The sequence below is a fragment of the Dermacentor variabilis genome, chromosome 11 (genome assembly GCF_050947875.1).
Source record: "Dermacentor variabilis isolate Ectoservices chromosome 11, ASM5094787v1, whole genome shotgun sequence".
Lineage (NCBI taxonomy): Eukaryota > Metazoa > Arthropoda > Arachnida > Ixodida > Ixodidae > Dermacentor > Dermacentor variabilis.
The window spans coordinates 25,491,065-25,512,889 of NC_134578.1; the positions used below are offsets into that span (position 1 = coordinate 25,491,065).

A 21,825-nucleotide genomic window follows, 5' to 3' on the forward strand; every position below is an offset into this window, starting at 1 on the left:
GCTCGGCTTTGTGGCGGACTGTTCAAACAAGCTGTCCGGCACTTCCAGATGGGGTCGCCGATTGACGAGCTCGTGCTGCCACTTTGCGATTTACTTCTCCGGGCTTGTAAAATTAGCTCGTTTCCATCGCAGGGAGGTTGAAGGCGAGGGAGCTGTGAAGGAGGCTCACGCCATTTGTACAAAATCGCAGCCGCGCACGTTCGCATTCCTGCCAGCGCCCAGGACGCGTCGAGTAAGTGAAGGAAGCGAGCCCATGTGCGCAAAGATGTGGAACCACGACGGCGCGTACGTCCTATAGAGGAAGCTCGTTACGAAAAGCCGCAGGATTCGGGAAAAAAAAAGCCTTCTGTAGGGTGTGTCGGTGTTACGACAGCTAAGCAAGCTGCCCACGGCTTCCAGACGAACAGTTAGTTATTCGCGGTACACGCCGGGGATCGACACGCCTTTGCAACGGTCGTTCGGACATACGGGGGCACACGCTCTTCCTTCGTTCACCACTTCGAGAGCGTAACGAGTGTGCGCGGCTGTTCGACATGAGAACGACTCGATTGTCAGCGGGTTCGTCTGCTCAATAATGACCGAGGAGGCGACGTGCTTAGCGCTGGGCAAGAGAGCGAGGTCATATAGCGCCATACGCGCACGGCGTGCTGTCAAAGTTGGACCGGGTCTCGCCGTTTGTTTGTCTTGGGCAAGAGGCGGGCTGCTGACGTTGCCGTCGGGACTTCGACTTGTATTTTGGTACCGGAACCGTCCACGCGACGACGCAAGGCTTGGTCTAGAAGTAGAAGGGGCAACGCCAATTGTGCAGAAGGGAACTGCGTCGCGACGATCTAGTACTCGTTGCGTGTATATAGACGTGCATTTCAAATCGTGACACCTGGCCGTCCCTTGAGCGCTGGAAGTCAAATGGTAGAAGACTGTTGTTCTGGATGGGAACAGGTCAGTTGATGTCGTGCGTCAGTACATGGCACATATACGTGTGCGTGAACTGTACCGCGAGCGCCCGATGTGTCTGACGTAGGAAGAGGCAAATGCGGTTTGCTGTCCCCAAAGGAAGGTATAACGGAAGGTGACGGGTCTTCGTTGCACGCACGTGCATTACTACGAGAACTCACCTAGACTGTCACGAGCCGAAGACAGCCGTTCAGAATAGACAAGACCGGTCGTTGGCGAGTCTTCACTTATTTGGGTGGACATTACAACGTGAACTCCCTGAGACTTAGGCCCGACAAGATGAATTGAATACGTATTCCTAGGACGGATTACGGCAGTCCGTATCGAGCACGCGCACGTGACCTTGGCGTACCGCGACCAGACGTAAGCCGCCAAAGTTCATATATTCCATAGCCTGCAGGGAACCATGAGCAGGAATAAGTACAAGCGGCAAGCGTGCCAAGGTCGCCACTCCAACAACAATCTGCAGCAGGTTTCTCGAGCTGTGAAGACTGCGACTCAAGCGCTGCCTTCGTCCGGACGCGACTCCGAAGGCGACCAGAATAACGATTCGACGCGTCGCGATCAGAAGAAGCGTCTGCACCAGTGGCAGAGGATCCACATCGGCGTTTTCATGGGCGCATTTCTGTGCTCCTTGGCGGGCGTTCTGGCCTTCGGAATGGTGCTGAAGAACTTCGAGGTGTACTGCCCGCTTTTCGCCAACGTTAGCGTGATCCGCGACGAAGAGGTCGCCGCCAGCAACGCCAGTGCGCCGAGGCCCGTGCCGTACTACTCCGTCGATTACGCGACCAGTTCCTGGGGAGGCAAGTGGGCGTGCGAATTTTGCCTCTTCACGACGGTGTCGTCATTCATCTATGCGTTTCTCTGGCTGTGGATATTCTGCTCATTCTCCCGCAAGGTGCAAGACATGTCTGTAGTGTAAGTATAAATGTCTCTGATCTATAGCGCATAGCTTCGCGCATGGTGATCCGTCATTTTTTTAAACTTTATAACGTGACTAGGGACATGACTTTCAAGAAGCGGCCGATCTTGTGGGAATTGACGCATATACATGTAACGACGCTGGGTTGCGTCTATACCTCTATTATTGTGTCTGCGAGAATTGTGGAGTAGAGGCAGTCGCATACGGAACACATAACTTATTGGAAGCTCAACAAAAAACAAAAGTATTTGGGTTGCCTGCAACTCCAAATGGTGCGGGCTTTTGCACGCTTCAGAAAACTTGCATATGAGAAGTACTTATGTGTAGTGAGGGCAAAACTTGTGTCGGTATCCATCTATACGCCTCGTGCACCACTGATAGCCACCTAGCGGGCGTTTCCAACAGTGCTCGCGGGAGCAGTAGCAGACGACAACCCTTTGCAGCAAGGATGGCTGAAGTTGCGGCTGCGATTTATTCTTTGTTCGGGCGCCAGACTGCTTTTTCTGCGGTGATAGCTGTAGGGAAGACGCTGATCTCTGTGGGAGCGGGTATGAACGCGATGTTACCGGTGTTTGGGACAACATGGTCCACATACGTGTCAGGTGCGTCCCGCAGACAAACGCTGTGAACCCCATTTCTATGAAGTGGAGCTCATGTGAACTAAGCGATATATTTTGTTGACTAATGCGATTCCACCCTTGCCGTAATGCTGCTTCTGAGCCTCAATAATAAGCACCCGTCGTTAGTGCAGACTTATATCAAACAAATCCGCACGGTGCGATGTCTGCATATTCCATTGTGATTTTTCTGCCGATGAATACATGTGGCATCACCGAATAAGTGCAGTCAAACTCGCCTCAAGAAGAGTAATTGCGAATTTATTGATGGAAACGCGTACACTAGACAACGAAGTCACTTAGCACGGGTTAATAAGAGCGCGTGTTAGCGCTGTAACGCCGACGAACTGCCGTTCTCGCTGCAGTTCTTGCAATTTTAAATTCCCCAAGGGAGCTGCTTGGAAACGTACAAAGCTAAAGTCTGACTAACTTTTCAGTAACCCGCCGTGGTTGCTCAGTGGCTGTGGTGTTAGGCTGCTGAGCACAAGGTCGCGGGATCGAATCCCGGCCACGGCGGCCGCATTTCGACGGGGGCGAAATGCGAAAACACCCGTGTACTTAGATTTAGGTGCACGTTAAAAAACCACAGGTGGTCGAAATTTCCGGAGTTCTCCACTACGGCGTGCCTCATAATCAGAAAATGGTTTTGGCACGTAACACCCCATAATTTAATGTTTAATTTTACCTTTTCAGTACTTTTTTAAAATGTTACTAGAGAGAGGTGCCACATGATTAAAGGCAGAGCAGCGCCAGTCAAAGTAGATGAGCGCTGGCGGCTAGGCCGGGTTTAGTCCTCTGCGGCGTAAGCATAATAAGAAATAATTCAGTTGAGTACAAAATTCACATGCAAGAAGCGACTACGTTGTCAAACAAACAAATCACTCGGCGTGTTAAGTCTGCTCAGACAGCATCGATGTGTGATGACTTCCCAAACGTGACGCGAACTTTTCAGCGAAAAATGGAAAAATACCATATGCAGCAACTATTAGCAATTCTCGCCCTGAAATACATATTTTCTAAACACATTTCCCAAAAACCACAATATCTAGGATGCCCTCGGGCGAAAAGAATAAAGCTGTTAAAGAAGCACTTCCTTGGTATCATTCCAATAAGACACAGCGTGATTTATACCCTTTACAAACTAGGCAAGGTGAAAACCTCGCAGCTCAAAAGAATCAACAAGAGTTATGCATGAAGCAACTAGCAACAGTTAAACATGTGCGAAACCACGCATAAAATGGATGTAAAAACATGAAGTGCGCGACAGCTGGTGTGAGGATTTACCGGGCCGCATAAAACTAACAATTTCAGTCCTTGCAAATTTCTGTAGCTTTAACATGCAACACAATGCCCTCGTGCAGTCGTGCTGCCTAGCTAGCCCAACGCGGTAAAGAAGCAGAAAACAATATAAGCGGCAAACGGCATTCCGAACTTTAGCGAAATGCCTTTAAACCGCATGCTGCACTGCAGAAGGACTTCGTCGCTTACGCGTCTAACTACGATCGAGTGGAAAAAAACACCGAAGCGACAAAGGAAAGGATGAGAACAAGAAATTGCCTGCCAAAGCGACGATCGATTGCTACCGTTGCGCCCACTGATGGGGCTTTCAGGGAATGATTAGAACCGTATCGCCGGCACGTTTTCGCCGGTATTGCACGTTTTCGCCGGTATGTAGCCACGCGCTTAATCACAAGTGCCGAGACTTTTTTATTCAGTCGAAATAACGTGACACAAAGCAATTGTCAACGTAAAACACTCCCCTCCCTTTGAGGATATGCTCTGCGAATATAGCACGCAGCACAGCCGAACTACAAAGAACAGCAAAGGAAGCTGCATACGGTTTGCTTTCTCAATAAAGCCATGTCAAGTCGTAGAAAGATTTATGTACTACGGATGTTCCCCGCGGTAAGGTTGAAAGACCGTAGTGCCAGATTTTAAAGCAAAGCTTTCTTTAAGCACCCCCCCCGCCCCCGCCCTCGGTCGTTCCGACCCTGGCTGCTGGCTCGGGGACGCTGCTGTCCTGCTGAATAGCTCACAAGTTGGGTCATTAGATAGTCTATGATAGTCTATAGGTCGAATGGGTATGGCATTGGGCTGATGTGCCTAGGAAATCGGGTTCGAAACCACCCGTCGGACCAACTTGTGTCACTGGGTATGTAACAAAAATTGGGCAGCGTCCATTCTCCAGGCGGCAGGGAAAATTTTTGAGATGAATTTCTCTCGGTACTCAACTCCTATTGGCGATCGGAAGTCACGTGACAAACTGACGGGAAAAAAGCTGCCTGCAGGTGTGCCCGAGAGTCTACAGTTGTGTCCTAACCTAACCTAATCTTTCGAGAGCCACTAGGAGGTGAGTGCCGGGAGAAATTCGTCTCCGAAATTCTACCGGCTGTCGGGAGAACAGACACTGAAAAAAAAAATTGAATTCCGAGTACCTCAATCCCGCAGCAAATCAGCCTGATGCTTTATCCGTTAGACCACAGTCGCTTTTCTTTATGTCATAGTATTCATTACAAACATAAAACGTCTGGATTAGTAGGAAATACATATCTGTATTTTTGATTAACTGATGTCACTGTGAAGCTCCGGGTACATTGGAAAAAGAAATAAGAAGAAATAAAGAAATACAAGGCAATGTCACATTGCCTTGTATTTCACATTGCTGTCACATTGTGGTAGCACGGGTTCGCGGGAGCACCCGGGCGCCCGCCACTTTCCTTTACGCCAGTGACGCAGGATTGAAGTTACAGCATTTCATTACAAATTACATTCATTATTCATTACAAATTCATTTATACAATTATTCATTACAAATTTATGGCATTTCATTAAACACATCACGAAAGCTTCGCTTCACCTTTATTCCAAAATATTAATTGGATCTGCGTAGTTTCCCTTTTTCTCTAGTGAATTAAGTACGGAACTCTAGTATATAACGTTATTGAAGGAAAGTGGCATGACTATGGAGTATTAAAGAGCGTGTGCAAAAGATTGCTGACGGCTACTGTAGTGTGTGACGGAGTGCGCCGTTCATTGTGGACACTGTCAAATCCTGCCATATTGGCGACTTGGGCCAATCAGAGAGGACATGGCGGCCCAGTTAACCAATCGGAGCTGACAAGAAGGCGAATGTGTTTGACAATATACGGCGGAATTGGACAGTGACCATCATTGTGTCCGGAATAACGTCCAAAGTTACGTGCAGAACACAAGCGCAGCCGTTTGAGCCAGTATAGTATCGTGCGATTCGTTGCAGGTCGCGTTGTCCCCATTTGCGTTGCCCGCTGCAATTGGCAGCGAACACGGTAAACCAGTATGCAAAGGAGAGCGGACTTGTCTGCTCGCCTCAGAAGTCAGAGCTTCTTGTGGTCCGGCGTTCACCACACAAAGATGGATGAATACAGCATACAGGTTATGAAGCCCTACGAGACCCTCAGAATCCTGGGACTCCTCATACAAGCTGATGCAAAATGTGACCAGATGCTCCAACAAAGATGGATGAATAATGCATACAGGTCATTCTAGAGGGACAGGTTGTAAAGCCCCGCGAAACCCTCAGAATCCTTGGACTCCTCATATAAGCTTATGCAAAATGCGACCAGATGCTCCAGCACCTCTCCAGGACGTACGACGGATCAGGTCTTGAACAGCAAACACACACCAAAAACATCAAACAGACACCGAGGCATGTAAGAGAACGACCGCCTTGTTCAAGTACTCAGCCTCTATATAGGGTGACGTATGCAGCGTTATACGAGATATTGAAGAAACCCGACAAAAAACTAAGCAAACTCTTTAGAAAAGCCACAAAGCAAGCCCTTGGTCTTCCTCTAAGCACGTCCACAGGCAGACTTCTGCGTATGGGTCTCCATTACACGGTTGAAAAACCAATAGAGGGTCAACTCTCCAGTCAGAAAATGCGCCTGACCATGACCCGAACAGGACATCAAGTGGAACTTACCGTACGTATGCTAAACCACCCAGACGATTCCCATAAGATTGGCGATCCCAGAGATGGATAACATTTTATTTATTGGCGGCGCCACAACGCTCCACTTACTGTTTTGTTATTTGGTGACTACATTTCCGAGTTTGTGTGCGAATGAATGTTTTTGCGATCTTTTCTCTCCTCCTTTGACCTCTTCTGACATATTAAACCTGCAGTACCATGCCAAGTCTCACTCGGATGGTCACCGGTTACCGGTTACCATTAACATTTATCTCACCAGCTTCCACGCGTTTTCACGTAACGGCTCATTTGTAGGGGTTCGATGTGACATATTCTTGGAATACGCATGTTGCATGCACGATGGGTGGGGTACATGCTTCGCGAATTACAGAACACGGCAATGAGTGTGCAAGAGGGTATAGCCCTAAACTGGCTGTCTGGCTTAACGGAGCGCCAATTTTTTGAGCACCTAAGCTCAGAGAACCCAAATGCAATATAATCATATCTTTTTGTTCCCTACACTCGCAAAAGGAGAGTCGAACACGCTTTTTTTCTTACAGTGTAGGTTAGCGCCTTCAGTATTCATTGAACGCGCACAAACACACACACGCGCACAACGCCTTTCTTACGCGTCGTGGTTTAAGCATCACATGGAGGCGCCTCCAGGAGACCAAAGGGGCATCTGGAACACCACAGTTCTAACTCAGTGAGGCCTCAACCCAGGGTTGTTCTACTCCGGCGGCGGCCGCGCAGGTCCTATACTGAAGGCGATCTGCGGTGGGTGCAGCGTCTAGTCTCGCCGAGGGCTGATGGCTTCGTGTGCGCTGTGTTCTCGCCGCTTAGTTCTCGTTGAAGCGAGATGCAGCGCGAAGAGCAATTCGCTCGCTGCTGCTGCGGCTCTTACCCACGCCAGCGATTGGACAGCGCGTGTCCGCGGTCAGCGAGCGAGATGTGCTCATGTTTGCCTTGGCGCACGTGACACCATGCAAGTTAGCGAGCGAATGTTTACAAGTTTATATATACGGCCAATAAGACTGCTATCCTTACTTCGTATAGCTGTCTAAAAGTTTACTATCGCAATCGCACTGCTTCGCCTTTCGGGCGAAACTACGACATCTTTATTTTCGCATGCTGAATGATCTCATAGCACTACATATGACACAGTAGTTAACGCCAATCCCTTCGCACACGCGCACACGCGCAGACACATACTCTAGCTCTCTCTATCTCTCGACGTGTTTTCAAAGCAGGGAGAGCGCCCCGTGGAAGATTGTACCACCGGCGTTATTCATCACCTGTGTCTTCTCTATGCTCGTGCTCACCTGCGCCATCTTGCTGACGGTGGGCCAGGCCACATTGTGTGACTCGCTGGAGCGGCACACTTTGGTCAGGTGAGAGCTCCTTGGAGTGGCACTGTTGGGATAACGAAGTTCAAAGGGACAATATTATAGAGAGTTACGTTTACGGCTTGCCAGTAGTAGGGTTACTGGATATGCTGCCATATACATATACAAGTATATGCCAAAGAATGCCACAAGCTGTCGCTTGTGGCATTCTTTGCAACTGTAATGCATTTGAAAAAAAAAATCGCGTTCGCGTCGGCGTTATCGCCGAGAAAGAAACTATAAATGTGCTCCACGTTAACGATTTTGTCACTACCATAGCAACGCTTCACGCCGGCACTGAAGTAGACTGCAGTGTTAGCTCTGCGTGCCCTCTGGTTAGACGCGTGGTTAGACGCGGCATCGCCAGAGGTCGCTACTAGCGTTGTGTCTGCCGTACTCCTCTCCGGCAACCCGGCGTTATTATTTCAATACTAAAGATTCGTTCATTTGGCGGAATAGTATTGATATCGCTGATTATTAGTTGAAATTAATACTGAAGGCCAAATTTTAGTCTATTTCCATGTCGCGCGGATATATCCGCGCCTCTGCTTTGGTGTGACGTACGCCACATTAACACTCTCACAAAACTTTCTTTCCTTTCAAAACACTTTCTCGCATTTGGGCCATTTGGCGCGGGATCGTTTATCGAAATTTCAGTTAAGCATTTTGCTTCCTTTGAATGCAGTGCAGTCATTATTTGTCTATGAAATATTATCTAGATTCTGTAACGTCATGGGGAGCTAGTGGGGGAACATCACGGTGGAATCGCCACCCATTTTTGTATTTTGCATGTTTTCTGTGCTTATCAATCGTCTTCCAGCTTTCAGCGTTTTCTTTTTCTTTTTTTTTTTTTGCTTTCGCATAAGTGTTAATTTAGCAATGTAGCTTAACTGGAGGTTCTTTAGTGGCCCGTAGGTTTCTTCTGCTTACACAAAGCATGTCGAGCGCTCATTGAAAACACTCTAATATAGTGGCGTCGCGAACCGTCATTGTGTTGTGCGTTTTTTTCTCAGGCTTTACCAAGCTCACTGTGACGGAAAGAGTGGATTTCTTTTATAATGCGACAGCGGAATTCGCTAATACAGCTGAACTAGTCCTTTTTTGTTCCAATGAATGGCTCTTACTCGCTACAGTAATTTTGCCAAGAATCAAGTGGTCTTACAAATGCGTGTGTGTGTGTGTGTGTGTGTGTGTGTGTGTGTGTGTGTGTGTGTGTGTGTGTGTGTGTGTGTGTGTGTGTGTGTGCGTGCGTGCGTGCGTGCGTGCGTGCGTGCGTGTGTGTTGTGTGTGTTAAATGAAATATCATTGCCACCATAACGCTTGGAATATTGCAGAGTAGGTAGGAGCAAAAAAAAATTCCGAAGTGAGAAGAAACCTGCAATGATTTTCGAGATAAAATAATTTAATGCGAAGAAAAGAGGCAGCAGACCATCCACGAAATCTAACGAAGAAGCCGCTTTGTGTCCCCAATAAAGTTTTAAATTCCGATACTGGGGTCTCTGCGCAAATGCCCAGAGGAGACGGCCGCCCGAAGGGAAAGCATGGCAGGTAAGGCTAGCGATAGGTCAATTTCTAGTGACAGGGTGAATAGGAATTTCTGCAAGTTTTTCTTTGTCTTCAGTGTCATCGAGCGAAATTCTTGTTTTAGCGTCCCTTTAATTTTCGCGTCTCTTCTCCCACGAAGCGTGTAGAACGCTATTTAAAAACACTCTATAATGGCGATTCCCGTACTATATACATATATATATATATATATATATATATATATATATATATATATATATATATATATATATATATATATATATATATATATATATATATATATAAAGGCACCCGCGTACGTTCGTCTGCATATATATTTCGTTTCCAGCTGCAGTGACGCTCAAGACCTGCCCTGGAAGCCGGACGTCATCAAGATGGCCAACTTCTACACGCTGCTCACCAGAGCCGAGGTAAGCGTACGAGCGTGGTGCTACGTATATTTAAGTCTCAACTGCCCTTGATTTCTCCGTCACCAATGAATTACCGAGCCGGATGTCGAACAAATTAAAGGCTGTGCAGTGTGCTTTTTAAAAAATATTTTGAACGCTGTAAAAAAAATGACTACGAAAGTTACCCGAATCGCTCCACTATGTACCGATTAATTATCTGCCCAGGCGGAGATCATATGCAAGAAAAAAGTTAAGCACTTCATTCACGAATTAAACTAATTACATCAATTGACTTCTTAGTTTGCAAATTTACGGCACATGCAAAACAAATGGCATCGAGCATGGCGCCACTGCGTTGCCCGCAAATAAAGGCGCCAGTGAAATCACAGTCGAGCGCTTCCACAGCGAACGCCTCTATAACGAAATGACCTGTATAACGAAGAAATAATTCTGTTCCAGTTCTATTGTGAGCTGTGCGGTGTGCGACCTTTACAACGGACTGACTTGTATAACGAATGATTTCGGGTGCTCCGAGCAGTTCGTTATAAAAGCGTTCGATTGTATACTCAACTTTCAGAACGTGCACGAACACAAACACTATATTTTGCACGTCTTAATTATTAGCCTGAAATGATTTAAGGTAGCGGGCATGGGCTGTGAATGTGTCTATGGCTCTGTCTGGGCGCTGCAATTCTTGAAAATTCGGAGGAATAATTCAGACAAGAACGCGAAACCTTGAGAAACTTTGGCGGTTGAATATAGTGTACCATTCATCAGGCATATGCCGGCATAGTTAAGAAATAAAATAGCATACACGTACATAACTGTATGCGGACGGCGAAAGTTTGCCTAGAGTGTTCACATAATATCGCAATAAAAAAAGTCGGAGACTCTTAGAAAAACCATTGTAGAGGCTTTTTGTCTGCGCCTCTAACATCGCTGGGATGTGAAATAAAATTTTTTTAATTTACTTTATCGTCTCGTAGGTCCATTTCAGCCTTCAATCTACAAAAAAAAAAAAACGGTAGTACTGTTAGGCAAACTTACCAAGTTTTTACTAAACACATCTCCTTGTAGTTCGAGATAGTTCCCCAAATAAATCGACACATTGTTTTCGCAGGTGGCAATCTGGCTCGCGGCGATCTGCTGGTCGCTCAACTCCGCCCTGCTGTGCTGTCGCTGCGTCCTGCACCCAGACGTTGCGACAACGGCAAGCGTCGTTCCCGGGACCGCGACCACTGCTACAGCCTGACACGTCGACGCTTGCTAGCTCAGTGGCGCGGGAGCTTTAGCTAGTCAGCAAACTTGTGACGTTTCCTGTAATAGAAGGATCTAGCGTTTCCGGTGTATAATCAAAGCTGCTTGCTTAATACCGGATTACCAGACGACGGTGGCGACATCTCGCGGAACTTCACCTAACTACAATGCCTTTAAAGACGTTTTCGTGTTCATTGAGCCTTCTTGTCGAAAACAGTCAAAAAGGAATTACTATTGCAGTAACCAAGCGTATTCTACTTCGCCATAGGCGTAAATTTTCGGCAGCGGGGCAATTCTGAACGCGTTGCCTTTTAAACGTGTTCGTCAATAACAGTCTTGTAACACCAAAACGTGTCTGTATAAAACATTGTTTTTAGACGAAGTTTCACGAGATGCCCCTATTAGCGTCCTGTAACCCTGTATTACACAAACGCCAGTGTGTATGTCGGACACACTAAAACATTTCTTTAAAATACGGAACAAGGAGATGACACGGAAGACCGGAACACCGGCGGCATAAACGTAGTGAAATAGAATACTACTATACACAGACGTGTGTAGTGGCGTTGGTGGCGCCACTTCGTCCCACTGACGTCAACTAGAGCATACACAACTGCGAAGGCTACAGCCACGTTTAGCCTATCTGCCGTTGCAAAAGCGTAATTAGCAGAGCGGATCCTTCAGCGTGTACTGTATTTTCTTTTCTTTTCTGTGAGGATATTGAACGAAGCAGCATTACGCGTTGTTGTTGTTGAGAAAGTGTCAGGAGACGGCTCTACCAGCACTCACACTGCCGTGACGTCACTTGTGTCTCACGCTTACGGACACTAGAAGAACTAACTCCCCAACTCTGGGCCGTCCAGCAGGTCCACGACGCCGCCAAGAAACTCAACCTCCCGGCTCCGTCGTGGGAGACGCCCACTCCCAAAGCTCTCGTGGACTGCAGGACCTCGAATAAAGTTGATTTCCTTCCTTCCTTCCTTACGGACACGCCGGGTATCTCGATTAGAGCACCGGTTTAGCAGTGTTCTAACACACATTCAAGAATAGCGTAAGGCGTATCCGACGTCAGCTAGTGACGCATCATGATATGCTGTGCAACGTTTATAGAACCTGCTTTCTATAAACGTTGATGCTCTGAACCGGTGACAGTGCGCTAAAAACGTTGCACAAAATTGCACAAGTTTTGTCTGAGAGAAAGAAAACGTACAAAAAATTTCTTTGCTAAGGCACATCCGTAAGCGTATTACAGTTAAAAAAACGAATCTGTTCGAAGTGAAAAAGAAATAGAGAAAGCAGGTGGCGTATTTCGAGTAACTGCCACCGGAAAACACCGCTGACATGAAAACATGTTTTAGTCGTCTCTCTTACACCGCGCTCTCGTATTTGGGTCGTACGATTCGAGAAACTGTTTACACCCGCGTCCCGATAACCCCACTCTTTATACAGGTGTCGGCTGAAGACGGCTGTCCTGGCCAACAGGAAGGACGGCTATAAATACCATGCACTTCACACGCGTCCGGCTAACCCGAGCGGTGAATGCCAGTGTAGACGTGCGTTCACGCGACCTCCTCTGGCGCAGATAGATAGATAGATAGATAGATAGATAGATAGATAGATAGATAGATAGATAGATAGATAGATAGATAGAAGACAGACAGACAGACAGACAGACAGACAGACAGACAGACAGACAGACAGACAGACAGACAGACAGATAGATAGATAGATAGATAGATAGATAGATAGATAGATAGATAGATAGATAGATAGATAGATAGATAGATAGACAGACAGATAGATAGATAGATAGATAGATAGATAGATAGATAGATAGATAGATAGATAGATGGACGAATGGATGAATGGGTGAAGAGATAGGTAGATAGACAAATTAACTAATATTTAATTTATTTGAGAGACGCTGTAATGGAGTGGTACGCATGGTGTACTGGAATACACAGCATGCCGTTGCAGCATATGCTACGTATGCCTGCATGCGTATACATTGAAGGGGCTTAAGCAAGGAACAAGTATGTAGGCTCTTAGTAAATTGCGCTCTTGCAATAGAAGAACGACCAAATTCCTACCGTAAAAGGAGTATTTATAAGCAAGAAAAATACGCACAAGTAAATATATAAGACGAGAGAGGGGGATGGCCTATCCATCTAACGCTCCTGCACCAGTTCTCCGTGATGTCATCGATTTTAGCAGCATCCTCTAGGGTCTACCGAATTGTTTTACGGTAAAAACAAAAATACCGCTTTGTATTATAAAGGAGCCAGAGACGTCCTACGTTGCAAGCTCGCAGAACATGTCTCGCGCGAAAGCGGACCAAATACAACAAGACTTTGGGGTCCGTGACGTTTCGCTGACGTGACGGCGCCTGCCGTTCCCGCGCGAAATTTACAAAACAGATGTAGTACGGCCTCGACTTTCCAAGTAATAACGAACGCTTCACCGCCAAAAGAATATGTAGCAGCACCAACTAGGCAACGCGCCGAAAGACGAGACAGAGCTACCGCCTACGCCGTCCGCGTTCCGTCCGCGTTTCCCTGCAGTCACGCCGAACGCGCGCAGTGTCCGTGAGTACAGCCAGCGTCTCTGACGGCGGCTCGGCTAGTCTCGACATTGGAACGATGGCCTCCGAGATCCACCGCGAAACGCGCGTGGGGGTGAATCTCGGAGGCCATGTTGAAACAATGGCTGGTCGGACTCGCTCGTCGTGTAGCGTCGGAAGTCGCTGCCTCTTCTCGCCGCGCAACGTTTCTGACAGAAGTTCCTGTTGTAGATTTGTGTTTACTTGTGTTTACGCAGTTGCATCACGTAAACACATGTAAACAGACTTCACGTAAAGAGACGGTGAATTTGACACATGATGGAATTCGACAGCCTGCTTGCTGGATCAGCTGGTCCCACGGAGCAAGAAATATTTAGGAGTGTAAACTCCGCTGTTTGCGGCGACCAGTAAAGGTCACAAGCCCGCGGATATGTTTTCATGCTGGCGGCATGGGAAGAAATTACCGCCGTTTCGGTTGCCAGGGCAACCGGTTGAGCGTGTTGCTCCCGTTCGGCCGCGCGCGCCTGACTTCTACCGCGGAGTGGCCGGAGCTGCCGGAGCCGCCGAGCCTCCTGCCTGGCGCTGCTTTTTTTTTCTTCGCTGCGGCTTCTACGACGCGCCGCATGGTACCGCCACAGTATACGTTAGCGTCGGCGCATGCTACAATTGTGACTTTATCTGGTCGCCCGCGCTCGCTCGCGCTGACGGGAGTTTCACCTCCTATATGTCTTACTCCGTGGCTGGTCCGTGATGCGCAGTACCGGAGAAGCCGATAAAGTGGACGGGGAAGAAAAAAGTTTGACTCGTGAACGTCTAGGTTTTGTTCTGTGCGTTATTTATTATTTACTGTTTGTGCTGCGCTACGCGCGTTGTTTTCGGCACCACGGATGTTTTGGGTCATCAACTTCCGAGCCATCCCCAGCTGAGACAAACGGGCCACTTGTATCTTAAGTGCTCACTCGATGGCGTTCATATTATAATCCGCGCAAGCATGGTCAATTTGGTGGTCGGCTTCATCCAATATACCACGTTTGCTTTCGACAGATTCAATCGTTGTTCCAAGTAAGATGCTCGAGACGAGATGTCCAAGTCCCGAGACCTGTTCTTACTTTAGTGTGACTTCGAGGAAATGTGATGGCGATTTGACGTATTCTTGTGGCGATTCTGTCAGCGTTCGGACGACGACGACGACGAAGTTGCGCCTCCGCGGCTCCACGAGCTCGAGCTAAAGCAAGAAAAAAGAACATCCGGGCGTGCATAATATCATTCGAAGCACGCTCACTCCCTGTCTAATCCATGAAAGATTCTACAAGTGTGGACAACACTGCCACCTTTACTAGGAGATGGAAAACCACTCTTGCAACAATTGCACCATTCTGGTCAGAAATTGCAGAGGCATCTTTGTGATTTACGTGAAACGAGACAAAACGATAACCTCTCCACTCGCATACCTTACAAATTATGCGAGATAAGAGGAACCTAGTCAGTTGAATTTGGTGTGCGTGGTCGTCGCCTTGGTGGGTGCCGCCGTATTGACGCAATGAGGTCCATTTGCGTCTCGCGCGTGCGCCATAGCGTGACCGCTATTTATCAGGGGCTATAATGAACGTAAACCAACTAGCCCATGGAGCCCATTTTATTGATTTACCTCAAAAGGCGCATTACAAAACGAAAAAACTCCGTAGGTTCCATGGTGAACTCATCTTGGAGCAGGCCTCGCTTGTTCCTCTCGCGAATGAACGCCCGTCGAACGGCGATGGCGAAGCAGGCTTCACGCACAAAAGCGAATAGTCCAATTCCGGCGGCAAATGAATTACGCGCCTCTGCAGCGCCAGCTGTGCGCTGGGCCCCAGCTCCAGGTACGGGGCAAGGATCTGGCCCAAGCGATCCCTGCGGACTCTCCTGGGCTCCCCTTCCGCGTTCTCCGAGTACAACCGCCACAGGACTGCCATGTCGTTGACGATTTCGACGTACTCGTCCAGGTTGACGGCTTCGTCCCGGTCGTCGTCGTACGTCCTCACGATCTTCTTGGCGCATGCTTCGTTCACGGGCGGCCACCCGACGCCCAGTTCGAGTGCCTGACGAAGCTGACGCATGTCCAGCGCTCCGCGGTGCTCCGTGTCAGCCAGGGCGAACTGGGCATGGAGGGTTTCGAGTGACGGTACCTGGGCGACCATCTCGCGAAGCGATCCTCAGGGCGGAGGAGCTGGGGGGTTTGAAACTCTGCCGCGGCTCGGTGACCCGACGTCAACGCGACGACTCAGCGATAGCGGGACCAGCGGGAGGCCTTAGAATGAAGAACCGTGGGAGACGCTCTTTTAACTGCGAGGCAGTTTGGAAGGGCTCTCCAGAGCGAAATTGACGATGATGATGATTGTGACACTATGGCATGTAGCGGCACGTCCATCGCTTCCAGAGCCGGTGACGAAGAAGAAGACGGCTCACGGGCATGGATGGATGGATGGATGCAAAACTTTAATAAAGGTCCTGAGGTACGCGACTCCGCGCGCTGCGGGCCGCTCCCACTTTGGGACAGTCAGGCCATGCCCGACCGCCGCATCGTGGGCCCTCTGGACAGCCCATAGTTGCGCCCCGGCATCGGGGCTCTCGATAGCGGAGAGCCACTTCTCCTCATTGATTTGTTCTGTGCCTCGTAACGAGGGGCAACGCCAGAGCATATGGTCTAGGCTAGCGATGTCATTGCAGTGCCTGCAAGAACTAGTGGCATAGGTGTCGGGATAAAGCTTGTGGAATAAAGCCGGGCTGGGATACGAGGCTGTTTGCAATAATCTGAGGGTCAATGCCTGCTGCATGCTCACGGTCATGTAGCGAGAGAATAGAACGCGCTAGCGCGCTCGGCCTGGGCGGCTGCGGTGTCTGCCGCTCCCGAGATCCCGCGGCGCCATCGGTGGCCGGCCTGAACAAACCATGTTATCATACCCACACTAGGGGATTGGCCAGGAATTGGCACCTGAACTTTTACATGATATCTTGAAGTAAAAAACACAAAGAAACTATAAGTAGTGTGCGATTGAGCCATCAAAAACAGAAAGATTGATAATTATCTTAGAAGTAACAATTTGTATTAATAATGCTGGAATTACACGCAAAAATATTTTTATCACTAAGCGTATTTATAAAAGTAGGAATTTAAAAACTTGTTTATTTTGTAGATTGAATGGAGGCCGTGACTGCTGCGATCGGGTAACAGCAGACAAAAGAGGCCCAGAACGGTTACGTTCATCCATGATGTCACGTCCGCTATATAACCCATGACGTCACATTCGACCATTTCCATGGCGTCTGTTTTTCCGAACCGGTCGCGCTGCGAAGCCGTTCATATTCCGTGCCGACTTTCAGCATGACTTGTTCATATTTCCACTCAATATGCATGTAAAAGGTGAGAGTCACTTTAACATACGCTAAAAAGGATGAAGGCGAAAGCCTGCGGGCTCACGAGGCATTAATTAAATTACTTGACATTCTCATTCGAATGCGTTGTTACTTCTGTAAAGGGGGTTTATTCAGGTCCTAGAGAAGCAGCGACCAACGCGGCAGCAGCAGCTGGGGCGCAGCCAGAGAACGAACTGGGTATGAGCCACGCGATGGCAACGGGGCTTTTTAGCCTGCCGATCTTCGTCGTCACACTTCCTATTGTTTTCTCCCACCTAAGGGCGTGCGTTCGAGTGCTTTAGTTGACTCTACCTTAATCAACTGTGCCTTAATTACATTCGCCTTAATTAACAGCAACTGAAGGTCTTGGGTTCGACTCCCACCAAAGGTCGTGGGTTCGAGTACCCTAATTAACTGTATCTTAATTCACTGTGCCTTACTTAAGTTCGCCTTAATTAAGACCAAAGGTCGTGTGGTCGGTCATCAATGATGGCACCATCAATTCTGGTGCCATTGAAGTTTGGTCGCACCAAAGGTCGTGGGTTAGAGTGCCTTATTAACTTTGCCTTAATTAAGACCAAAGGTCGTGGGTTCGACGATCAATAGCGGCACCATCAATTTTAGTGCCATTGAATTTTGGTGCCATAACGCCGGAGGGTCAATTTTTCGATAACGCCGGACAACAGATTTTTCAAAAAGTTGGGACTGTCAGGAAGATGTCAGAAAGAATGTTTTTCGTCCTGGTTTTAGTTTCGTTCCTCTGAATAAAGTTCCGTTTCGGTTCTGCTCCGCAACAAAGAAAGAATGATCTGTAACGGTTCGGTTTTGGTTCGCATGCAAAAATTTTCGAAGCAAAGTAACGATAAAAACACAGTATTTATTTTTCTCAATAACTGAATTATGAATTCTGAGATAATGTTCAGTGCCTTGAGTCATCTGGTGCTGCAATCGTTGAGCTACCATGGGAATGATGGGAAGTACATGGCTTTGTCTGATCTTCGTGCTAGTAGATTCAGGCGTTCTTATGGCTTTGTTCATTACGCTTGATATGTGTTCATTGTCGTAAATGTCAGAGCAATATATGCTCTTCGAAGTGCGGAAGGTGCTGCGAACACGCACAAACGCTACTAATAGCAGCGATTGAGCTTGTCGAGGCGGCCAAATCGAAACGCGCCAAGCGTCTCAAGGCATTGGGTTGCCCGCGATAAATTCATAAAAGCGTTTCATATCGCTTGTCGATGCATGCGTTCATCGCGTAATGGTTTCAGTATCTGTGCACGAATCCTACCGTCGGACAGCTTTAATAACGTTTATTTCATGATTTATTGTTGAATATGACGGGCTTACAAAGCCACGAAGCCGTTTGAAGCCAGAAGGACGAAGTTTAGGCATAGAGTTTCTCACTATATTATCCAGCGGGAAATCTGGCGCTGCTGCGCTGTGGTATGCATGGGCACGGCCGCTCGATGAAAACTCACCTGTGCGTTTTCATCGAGCGGCCGTGGCATGGGAATGCACACGATGGGAACGCCGGTATATTGTGACTTCGGATTGGCGTCGTTCTCGAAGAGCCATGCAAGCACCGTTCCGTCTGTCACAATGGTTCATTTTCTACTAAAACTGCACGTAAAAAGCTATTTTAGTTTTATTATTACACAAAAAGATGTTTTGTTTAACTATGAGAACTTGTTATTGCATGTACAATTATATGGTACGTAAAAAGTATCAGCGGGCCGCTAAAGTTTGAGGACAGACAAGAATCGCGCTCGCTTTGAAACAGTTTGTCGTCTCTTCTTGCTTTGCTTCCCTTCGTCACGCATTGTAGGTGAGTGAAGCTGTAATTTGCGTGAATAGAAACATTTTATGAAGATTTTACTTTAAGAACGCGTTATTTCTGTAGCCATATCCACGTTTTAGACGAAGCCTCTTACAACACCAGCCAACACAAGCCTCGCAGACACATATACCGTCATTCCCATGACGGCACGGCGCCCCTTAAAGGGAAGCTGAAGAGTTTTTCAGAAAGAAAAATGAGTGAAGAGCTGTACCTAATGGTTTTCAACCCTCCGAATTCGAATATCGCATCGAAATTGAGCGAAAGAAAGCGCAAACACATTTTATTTCGACGAAAAATGCAGCAGCAGACTCGGGCAGCTCGCGCGCCTCGTTTCCACCTGTGATTGGTCTGGCGCCTCGTGACGTCAACATTGGTGTTCGTCCGGACCGGTCGCTGCCACCACACATGAAGCACGGTGCAAGGTGGTTTGGCGCTGTGGTTTGGTGAGACGGTAATGGTAAATTTCGAGAGCTTGCGTTTCTCTGAGGAGTTCGGCGTTGCTCCCTACATGTATACGTAGCCGGCCTCTCCAAGAAGCAAAAGATGCTGGTAGCAAGCAGTACTTTCGACGGGAACGAAAGTGAAGTGTTAGCATCTCCTCGTGTTGGAAATGTTCTTTGGTATGTTTTTTTGCAAAGCTGTATTCAGCGATCCAGTGAGTTCGTTTCCGGGAAAACAAATGTACTGTTATGTTCCTGCATGCCTCCTCGTGGAACGTAAGGAGGAATGCGATCTTCGGCATTTGTACGCTGCCTCAAAGCTGTCGGCAATCTACACAGATGGTTTACGTGCGGGAAAGGTTTTCCGGCTCTTGTAGCACGTGTAGTGGTCTTCATCAGTGCGCCATCCGCACGCTACTCGTAACCGGAGCCGTAAAGGCGACGAATTCCGTCGGCTACGTGAGACTGCCGGTTTCTCTCTGTGCACGAGGGGGAGCGCAGCGTCGTGGCGTGCGCCGGCTTTCAAACACATGAAAACTTTACACTTGCACTGTATTATGGAGAGCTGCATGTTGGCTGTTTCACAACACACGTGCGAATAGAAAATTAACGGCGGTTTGCGACGAAACCTGCGTCAAGGGTGGAAGATGAACATGTACCTTCCGTTCAGCGTGCTAACACGAAGGAGCTTGCAATAAATCAAATCCAGGTTTGGACGAGTTCGTGTATTCATAAGGTCTTCCAAGACCAGTTACCATCCGTCCGCCCGTACCCGTCCCGCCTTTGTGCGTTCGTTGCCCCGACCTTTTCGAGCTGCGTTTAGAAAGCCTGCTAGCAGAAAGTCTTACTCTCACTCATTCACGCATTATTGATAAACTGTGGTAGTAATCGTCGTCACGGAAGTGGTTAGAGCACAGCACTATTGTTCTTGAGCGCTTGAAGTTCTTTCGATTCAGAGCAGCCTCCCATTCAGCTCCAAGCGTATTGTCTTGCGGGGAGTAACGGAACATTGTCACGGCCGCTGGTGTTCGTGCAACCGTAGGCATGATCGGCTTACCACTTCAATTGATGCTGCGCACGTCAACTACTACTCTACATACACACAAACAAAGGAATACAGGCTCGAGCGAGGCAGATTATGACGGCACGCACGCAGAAACAAGCGCCGTCAGGCACGGTCGCGGAGACTGCGAAGGAGCGGAACACCAGTGCTGACGTCACTACGCCGTGATTTCCGGTCTCCGCTCGCATCGTCAGCGTCAGCAGCAGCGCGTGGCGCTCGACGGGGGCGGAGCGACAGCGCAATTTTAACCAGCGATTACGTCGTTCCTAAGTGAAAAATCCCGCCCAAAATTTTACGTGCATGGCTTATAAGGCTCCCACATCCGCATATGAGCGTCTTATGGAATTCGACAGCCTCTTCAGCATAGAAGGTGGCGCCAGATTTCCCTCTAGGTAATATAGTGAGAAACTCTGTGAGTTTAGGCATATATCCATGTACTTCCCATAATTCCTATGCTAGGCCCAACAGCTCCCATTGGAGCTCCCGTAGACACTAGCGCCCTCGTTCCCTCTAGTAATTTTTGTACGAAACTCTATGCATTGAGTCAAGGCACTGAGCATGATCACAGAAGCACCACGTCATTGAGTGTACTAGCCGAAATGCGATACTGCTGTTCCGATAAAACGAATCTAAACGAACGATAAAACCTCGGCAACACAGGGTTGTACCCGTAGAAAACGAAACTATAAGCTCTCCAGCGCGCAAGCCTTGGGTCTTGCTGCGATACCGATCTGCTAGTGCGCAGAGAGGCAGGCTCAGACTAGTGGGGCGCTCGACATGTAGCCTACCGCTCGCAGCATTCCTGCCTGAGCACGCGCTAATGCTGACGTCGGTCGTTTCGGATTGCCGACTTACCCCTTGATCCGGAAACCGATCAAAAATATGTCGGTTTCACTCCGAAACAAAATAGTAAATAACGTTTCGGTTACGCTTTCGCTGAGCACGAGGTCGCGGGATCGAATCCCGGCCACGGCGGCCGCATTTCGATGGGGGCGAAATGCGAAAACACCCGTGTGCTTAGATTTAGGTGCACGTTAAAGAACCCCAGGTTGTCGAAATTTCCGGAGTCCTCTACTACGGCGTGCCTCATAATCAGAAAGTGGGTTTGGCACGTAAAACCCCATAATTTAATTTTTTTTACGCTTTCGTTCCGGGCAAAAACATCGCTTTGCTTAGTTTTTCGTTTTTGCCTTCGTTCCGTCTGTCAGGCTCCAACAAAACAGCCGATGGCCTGCATGTACTGGAGCAAGAGAAGTGTGTTTTGGGTACAGGCGGTACAGGGGTAATTGGAGATGCCTTCGTCCTGCAGTGGACATAAAACAGGTTGATGATGATGATGATGATGATGATGATGTGCACAGCTAGCAGTTACTTATGGCCACTATTTAATATATCTGACATATTTCAGTTAGTTCTCGGGTTCAGGCAAGGAATATTAATGCATTTTTATCATTTCTGCTGTTAAATACTCAAACAAAGGTGGGAAGCGGAGATATTCTTCTCGAAGTTCGTGA

General features: G+C 48.1%; 1 protein-coding gene across 2 annotated transcripts; it reads left to right on the forward strand.

Annotated features, from left to right (window-relative positions):
* The first annotated feature begins 1,192 nt into the window (after nt 1-1,192).
* On the forward strand, nt 1,193-11,932 carry LOC142564222 (transmembrane protein 179B-like). Of its 2 annotated transcripts, none has more exons than XM_075675140.1 (4): nt 1,193-1,872; nt 7,690-7,833; nt 9,701-9,782; nt 10,882-11,932. In XM_075675140.1, the coding sequence occupies exons 1-4, from the start codon at nt 1,361-1,363 to the stop codon at nt 11,011-11,013; spliced, it is 870 nt and encodes a 289-aa protein (XP_075531255.1). In that variant the 5' UTR covers nt 1,193-1,360; the 3' UTR covers nt 11,014-11,932. The 2 variants fall into 2 exon arrangements, with proteins under 2 accessions (XP_075531255.1, XP_075531256.1); XM_075675141.1 differs by having other exon boundaries at nt 7,693-7,833.
* The last annotated feature ends 9,893 nt before the right edge of the window (nt 11,933-21,825 follow it).